At 45.2% G+C, this 8,595-nt stretch overlaps 1 protein-coding gene across 4 annotated transcripts in view; it reads right to left on the bottom strand.

Annotated features, from left to right (window-relative positions):
* Positions 1 to 766: 766 nt before the first annotated feature.
* The window catches only part of DCLRE1C (DNA cross-link repair 1C), a 99,882-nt gene continuing 92,053 nt past the window's right edge, over positions 767 to 8,595 (bottom strand). For all 4 annotated transcript variants that reach the window (XM_075345240.1, XM_075345237.1, XM_075345239.1 and 1 more), the window contains one exon: positions 767 to 2,430. In XM_075345240.1, the coding sequence (XP_075201355.1) occupies positions 1,511 to 2,430 (920 nt within the window). In that variant the 3' untranslated portion in view covers positions 767 to 1,510. The remainder of the gene's footprint in view (positions 2,431 to 8,595) is intronic.

The following is an 8,595-nucleotide window of genomic DNA, read 5'->3' as shown; positions in this document are numbered from 1 at the left end:
CACATTTGTTCAGAGTCCAAAAAAAAGGTCCACCAGAAGAATTGGGAATTTCACGAGCTTCTATCATGCGAATCCTGAAATTATTGGGTGGAAAGCTTATCGTCCATGTCTAATTCATGGGTTATTGGAGGAAGATCCAGACAGGCGGCTGCAATTTAGTGAGATTATGCTTAATGAAAAATTGAAGAAAATCTAGTAATTTTAGATATGTGGAGTGATGAAGTTTCTTTCAAATTATCCGGCCATATAAACAGACGTAATTGTATTTACTGGCATAATGAGAACATGCATTTAACATTAGAGCAATAACTAAATGAGTCTGGTGTCAATGTTTGGGGTGGTATTTAAAGTTTTGGTGTTTTAGGATCAATATTTTTTGATAGAACATTCACAGGAGATTAGTATCTCGAAATTCTAATGCATCAAGTTGTTCCCCAGTTACAGCAACAGCCTAATTCAAATGCCCTTTATTTCTAACAAGATGGGGCCCCTCCACATTATTCAAGAGTAGTCCGAGAGTATCTTGATGAAACATTTCCTAATAAATGGATTGACCGAATAGGCCCACTTGATTGGCCGGCATGTTCACCAGACTTGACCCCAATGGATTTTTTTCTTTTGGGGAGTACTCCAGGACAAAAGTTTAGTAGAAAACCAAAACGTGTCAGTGATTTGGAAAATTACATGATACATTTCAAGAAATTAATACCCAAAGAGACTTGTGCAAAAATGTTTATGAAAGCGTAAGAGGCAGACGTCAAAGCTGTGCAAATTGTCATGGAAAACAGTTTGAGCACCTGCGCTGATAAAATTTAATTGTCAATGTTATGCTTGGGTTGGTAAATATAATTATATATAAATCAAAATAAGTTCTTTTCTGTCCACCTACTTATGGACCACCCTGTATAATAAAATATAATTATAAATAATAAAACAGAATAAATTCTGACAGGTTCCAGGCTCTCTGCTCATGGTTATTCAATAGGAAAGTTCATTGTTTACTAGTAAAGTAAAACGTGACCTGGTCATACAAAACAGGCATTGTACCGTGCGGCCATCCTGGCCGTGATCGACCTAGCCATGTGCTTATATTTCCATCGAGTAACCTTGGTCAGCTTTTTGGCACCTCAGAAGACATTTCTTGCAAAGCTCTTGAGAATTATTAGCAATTGACAAAGCATATTGGAAAATTGTGTGAAATGTGTTTTATTACACAATAAGCATTTGCTGATGCCATCTCCCTCCCCTTGAGGATTACGGTAACACTTTTTTTCAATATATATCAATATCAATCAGACTTTTAGAGCCCTGCTCTTTTCTTCAGAAATATAAACGTAATTTTAATATTTTCATATAAAATAACAAATAGTTATTACTATATATCACATATCAAAACAAAAATGTAGGGTACAAAACCATAAAATCTTTGATCTATAGGCCCCATATAGGTAGTTTGCTTCCAGTTGAAGATAAAATAACAGTATTGAATAGTAAAGGGATAAAAATAATCTTAGAATGGCTCAGGACTGAATGCTTTACATGGAAGGCACAAGTTCACTTCCCCTGTGGCCAGGCGCTCATACAGATGGTGCAGTTTCTCCGGTTGTGGCTGCTCAGCTCCAGGCGTGGATGGAATCTCAAAGTCAGAAGAACTCTGAGAATCTGCTCTCCCATCAGCATGAAGTGTTACTTGGTCCCCAGTTTGTTTACTCAGCTTACAGTCTCTTTTCTCACTTGTTCCTTTCTTTTCTCCATTCTCCCCATCACCTTGTGGATTGACATCTCCAGGGAATGTAGCAGCTGTGAGAAGAGAAGCCCCTCTATTCATACAGTGAGGGTCAGCAGCTCTCCGCTCTTGAGAGGACAGCAGTACTGTGTCCGCCTGGTTGTCCCATCCTTGGCTGCCTTGCTCAGAGATGTGGGTCGATTGGGAAGAGTTTACAGACGATATATGAGTTGAATCATCAGAATCACTAAATACTTTTGGCGACTGAGAATTTTTCTCCCTTTCGTCCTCAGACGTTTCTGGGTTGTTTTCATTGTCTCCTTCAACATGGTGAGAATTAAAGAATAAATTCCACTTAGGTAAAATGTTTTCCGCCAGGGTGGCAGTAGCTAGCAATTGTTCAGGTCGTCTATTTATTTCATAGTGATCTGTGGATTCTGATGATGTCCTTGTACCTGTATTAACTAATTTCAGGTCCTCTGCTTTTTCGTCCTCATCATCATCTTCTCCGTTGGATTCCTCACACTCTAAAAAATCATCTAGTGTACCAATAGACCTCAGGGTAGTAGTGGAGATCCCTACGGCCTTGTTATCACCAGAACTCACAGGCACATTTTCTGATGTCCATTTGTCATCTTTAAGAATTTTGTGCTTCAAATGATTCAATGGATAATCATCAAATAATCCATGAGTAACGTCTTCATCTGCAAAAGATAAAATTTACATTGACATTAACTTTTTTTTCCTAGTAAACTGTTTCAAGGGTGAGAAACATCATTCATGACATTATTCATACCACATATACTTTTCTACATTTTTTTCAAATCACATCCAAGGACAAATGTATTTTATGCGTCCCCTTCATGGCATGTGGATGTAGGTGCTCTGATCAGATGAGGCCAAAGTAGAACCTTTTTGGCTAAATGCAAAAACACTGTGTATGTGGAGGAAAACTAACACTGAACAAGACGCTGAAAACACCATCCCCACCCTAAAGCATGGTGGTAGCATCATGCTGTGGGGAGGCTTTTCTTCAGCAGGGACAAGGAAGTTAGTCAGAGCTGATGAGAAGATGAATGAAGCTAAATATAGAGGAATCCTGGAGGAAGACCTGTTCGAGACTGCAAAAGACTTGAGACTGGGACATAGGTTCACCTTCAAGCAGGACAACAACCCTAAATATACAGCCAGAGCTACAATGGAATGTGTGTGAATGGCCCAGTCACAGTCCAGACCTAAATCACATTGTGACAAGACTTAAAATTGCTGTTCACAAGTGTCTCCATATAATCTCACTGAGCTAGTCATTTTTGCATAGAAGAATGGGCAAAAAGGTCATCCTTTAGATGTGGAAAGCTGGTAGACACATACCCCCAAAAGACTTGCAGTAAAAGGTGGTCCTACAATATACTGACTTGGGGGCTGAATACAAATGCATGTCACAATTTTCAGATTTATAATTTTAAAATATTTAGAAAGCCATGTATCAATGCCTTTACACTTCACAAACTCTTGCTACTTAGGATATAGTAATACATCAATGACAATAAAAGATACTTAAGTGTTTGTGGGTGTAAGATGATCTGATTTATACAGTGTCTTAAAAGAGGATTAATATCTTGTGAATGTTTACATCACCGATGCTCAAACAAAGGCTAAAGTCAGTCCAATTCAAAGAGTTGTCCCATCAGTGATGTATAAAACAGCAAACTAGTCCAGCACTACTTCACAGGTCTTTGTTAAGAGGAATCTGTGCTAGGTTTTACTAACCCCTTAGAGCAGCATAATGTAGGGGCAGGTACCCCGATTGTGACAACATAAATACGATTAACCAGCATAGAAAGATATTTATTACTACATAGATAAAAGATACAAATTACAGTGGAACCTTGGTTTACGAGAACAATCCATTCTGTAAGTGTGCTTGTAAACCAAGTTACTCGTCTAGCAAGGCAAAGCAAAATTTCCCATAGGAAATAATGCAAGCTCAGACAATTTGTTCCACAACTTGTGCAATGTTCCATCCTGGTCCCCTATTGTGCCATTCCACGCACGCACACACATTATGCTCACCTTACCCTCCATTCCCTAGGCGGCCTACTGGTTCTTGTAGTCCGTAGGTATGTGTATGCGGTAACCATAGCGACCAAAGCCAGAGCTTCCGCTGTCAGCGCTTCAGCAGCAGACGTCATATGCAGGAGCAGCTTGCCTCTAATTGGCCAAAGCGCTGACGTCAAAGGCATAAGCCACTTGCCTCTGATTGGTCGGCGTGCTGACAACGGAAGCTCCTGCATCGTCGTGATGGTTACCGGATAAACATACTTGCGGACTACAAGAACCAGGAGGCCGCCGAGGGAACGGAGGATAAGGTGAGCAGTGTGTGTGTGTGTGTGTGTGTGTGTGTGTGTGTGTGTGTGTGTGTGTGTGTGTGTGTGTGTGTGTGTGTGTGTGTGTGTGTAAGAGCGGGTAATAGCACGGTGAATGTACAGAACTGGAAGAGTGTGCTGTGAGTATTTGCTCGTACAGCAGAGATTGCTCGCAAACTGAGTTACAAATTTACAGCAAGCTTTGCTCGTATAGCGAAATACTCGCACACCAAGTCACTCGTAAACATAGGTTCCACTGTACACCCCAAGCAAAAATCCAAACTATAAATACAAGTGCATCTCAATAAATTAGAATTTCATCAAAAAAGTTACTTTATTTCAGTAATTCAATATAAAAAGGGAATTGCACATATTATATCATTACATTAATGATTTATTTCAAGTGTTTATTTCTGTTAATATATAGTGGCATATATATAAGGTTATCTCAATTGTGAAACGTATTATTCCAAGATCTATTAAAATGAACTTTAAAAATAACTTTCGTCATGGGAAAACCCCTTTAAGATAAGCTGCCAATAATAGCCTTCAATACTTGCTAGCACAAATGGTGATTCTGCCAACAGATTCGTCATTAGCTCCCTCCACACTCAGATACAGAACAGGATCGGCCAAACGTTTCCATGTTCTAAATATGGAGAAGCAGCTGCCAGACACCGGAGGCTAAAAAGGACTGGACATTTAAATTCCATTTCCAATCATCGCCTGCTACTTCACCACTTCATCTGTCCATTCACCCTGCCCAATCAGTGGATTTGGCAGCCTTCCTTTATTCTACATAGGGACAGCCTTCAATTCCTGTAAATGGCTGCTATAATAAAGTTTATTTTTATAGCGCCAATATATTCCGCAGTACTTTACAATCAAGTAGGGGCTACTATGGCCAGGCTTCAAGTGTCAGCTGCTGTAACGGATTGGATGATCGTCTGGGTTCAATTGGATGGGTCATCAATACACCATACACAGTGTACTGGCCATTCCCAAGTACCAAGGCTTTATAGAAGTGATCGATAACAGCTGACTGTTAGGCGTGTCAGGAGCATGTCATCATCAATGCCACACTCTTGGATAGGGATGGGCGAACCTGAACTGTAAAGTTCGGGGTCCATGCCGAACACATGGTGTTCATGCACACGACCCCGAACACGAGCTTTCTAGGACGTTCGTGTTCCAGTTCGGGTCTAGGCGCTGTTAAAAAAAAAAAAAAAAGAAAAAGAAGGGAATTTTGTTTACTTACCGTAAATTCCTTTTCTTCTAGCTCCTATTGGGAGACCCAGACAATTGGGTGTATAGCTACTGCCTCCGGAGGCCACACAAAGTATTACACTTTAAAAAGTGTAACCCCTCCCCTCTGCCTATACACCCTCCCGTGCATCACGGGCCCATCAGTTTTGGTGCCAAAGCAGGAAGGAGGAACTTATAAATTGGTCTAAGGTAAGTTCAATCCGAAGGATGTTCGGAGAACTGAAACCATGAACCAAAAGAACCCTTCAACATGAACAACATGTGTACACAAAAGAACAATAGCCCGAAGGGAACAGGGGCGGGTGCTGGGTCTCCCAATAGGAGCTAGAAGAAAAGGAATTTACGGTAAGTAAACAAAATTCCCTTCTTCTTTGTCGCTCCATTGGGAGACCCAGACAACTGGGATGTCCAAAAGCAGTCCCTGGGTAGGTAAAAGAATACCTCGATAAAAAGAGCCGAAAAAACGGCCCTCTCTTACAGGTGAGCAACCGCCTCCTGAAGGACTCTCCTACCCAGGCTGGCATCTGCCGCAGCATAGGCATGAACCGGATAGTGTTTCGTGAAAATGTGCAGACTCGACCAGGTGGTGCTGACACACCTGCTGAGCCGTATCCTGGTGACGCAATGCCCAGGATGCACCTACGGCTCTGGAAGAATGGACTTTCAGTTCTAAAGGAATCGGAAGCCCAGAAGAACGGTAGGCTTCAAGAATCATTTCCTTGATCCACCGAGCCAAGGTTGACTTGGAAGCCTGCGACCCCTTACGCTGGCCAGCGACAAGGACAAAGAGCGCATCAGAACGGCGCAGGGGCGCAGTGTGCGAAATGTAGAGCCGGAGTGCTCTCACGAGATCTCACAAGTGCAAATCCTTTTCACAATGGTGAACTGGATGAGAGCCAAAAGAAGGTAAGGAGATATCCTGATTGAGAAGAAAAGGGGGATACCACCTTAAGTAGTAATTCCGGGACCGGACGCAGAACCATCTCATCGTGGCGAGACACCAGGAAGGGGGCTTTGCATGACAGAGCTGCCAGCTCAGACACTCTCCGAAGTGATGTGCCTGCCACTAGGAAGACCACCTTCTGCGAAAGGCGTGATAGAGATAACTCTGAGGACGCCAAGAGCCAGGACTCAATGGCCACCCAGTCAGGTTGAAGGCCGCAGAATTCAGATGGCAAATGGCCCTTGAGACAGCAAGTCTGGTCGGTCCGGGAGTGCCCACGGTCGACCCACCGTGAGGTGCCACAGATCCAGGTATCACGACCACCTCGGCCAGGCTGGAGCGACGAGGATGGCGCGGCGGCAGTCGGACCCGATCTTGAGTAACACTCTGGGCAGCAGTGCCAGAGGAGGAAATACATAAGGCAGTCGAAATTGCGACCAGTCCTGAACTGATGCATCCGCCGCCAGCGCTCTGTGCTGGTGGTTGATGTACGCGACCGCCGTGGCGTCGTCCGACTGTATCCGGATCTGCCTGCCGTCCAGCCACCGCTGGAGCGCCTTTAGGGCCAGTTACACTGCCCTTATCTCCAGAACAGTGATCTGAAGGGAGGACTCTGTCGGAGTCCAGGTTCCCTGAGCCCTGTGGAGGAGGAAGACCGCTGTCCACCCTGACAGACTCTCGTCCGTCGTGACCATAGCCCAGGATGGGAGCAGGAAGGATTTTTCTTTCGACCAAGAAGTGGGAAGAAGCCACCACTGAAGAGAGGTTTTGGTTGCCAGTGAAAGAGAGACGTTCCTGTCTAGGAACGTCGACCTCCTGTCCCATTTGCGGAGAATGTGCCATTGGAGTGGACGCAGATGAAACTGCGCAAAGGGAACTGCCTCCATTGCTGCCACCATCTTCCCTAGGAAGCGCGTGAGGCGCCTCAAGGGGTGAGACTGGGCCCGAAGGAGAGAGTGCACCCCTGTCTGCAGCGAACGCTGTTTGTCCCGCGGAAGCTTCACTATCTCAGAAAGAGAATGAAACTCCATCTCGAGGTAAGTCAGTGATTGGGTCGGTGTCAATTTTTACTTTGGGAAATTGATGATCCACCCGAACCTCTGGAGAGTCTCCAGAGCAATGTTCAGGCTGTGTTGACATGCCACCCGGGAGGGTGCCTTGACTTAGGAGATCGTCTAAGTAAGGGATCACCGAGTGTCCCTGAGAGTGTAGGCCCGCCACCACTGATGCCATGACCTTGATGAAGACCCGTGGGGCTATCGCCAGGCCGAAAGGCAGAGCCACGGGCTGAAAGTGTTCGTCCCGGATGGCGAAACACAGGAAGCGTTGATGCTCTGGTGCAAATCGGCACATGGAGATAAGCATCCCTGTGTCGACTGATGCTAGGAAGTCTCCTTGGGACATCAAGACGATGACAGAGCGGAGAGATTCCATCCGAAACCGTCTGATTCTCATGTGTCTGTTGAGCAGAATGAGGCCCAGAACGGAACGGAATGATCCGTCCTTTTTTGGTACCCCGAACAAGTTGGAGTAAAGACCGCGACCACGTTCTTGAAGCGGAACGGGTATCACAACTCCATCTGCCTTCAGAGTGTTCACCGGCTGAAAAAAAAAATGCATCGGCTCGCTTGGGGGGCGGAGATGTTCTGAAGAACGAGTCGGAGGACGAGAGCTGAGCTCTATCCTGTAACCGTGAGACAGAATGTCTCTCACCCCTCGGTTTTGGACATGTGCCCACCAGGCGTCGCAAAGGCGGGAGAGCCTGCCACCGACCGAGGACGCGGTTTGGTGAGGCCGAAAGTCATGAGGAGGCCGCCTTGGAGGCAGTTCCTCCGGCGGTCTGTGTAGGACGTGACTTAGACCGCCATGCAGAAGAGTTCCTCTGGCCCTTCTCTGACCTGTTGGACGTGGAGGAACGGGACTTGGCTGAGGACCGAAAAGACCGAAACCTCAATTATATTTTTCGTTGCTGAGGTTTGTTTGGTTTGGACTGGGGTAAGGACGAGTCCTTTCCCTTGGATTGTTTCATAATTTCATCCAATTGCTCGCCAAACAAACGGTCGCCAGAAAATGGCAAACCGGTTAAGAACTTCTTGGAAGCAGAGTCTGCCTTCCATTCGCGTAGCCACATGGCCCTGCGGACTGCCCCGAATTGGCGTATGCTACCGCTGTACGGCTCGCAGAGTCCAGGACGGCATTCATGGCATAGGACGGAAAAACCGACGTCTGAGAAGTCAAAGACACAACCTGCGGGGCAGAGGTACGTGCGACCGCATTAATCTCAGACAGACAAG

Source organism: Anomaloglossus baeobatrachus, chromosome 4 (genome assembly GCF_048569485.1).
Source record: "Anomaloglossus baeobatrachus isolate aAnoBae1 chromosome 4, aAnoBae1.hap1, whole genome shotgun sequence".
Lineage (NCBI taxonomy): Eukaryota > Metazoa > Chordata > Amphibia > Anura > Aromobatidae > Anomaloglossus > Anomaloglossus baeobatrachus.
Note: the sequence above shows the minus strand (reverse complement) of the source record. Positions and strands in the feature narration are given on the sequence as shown.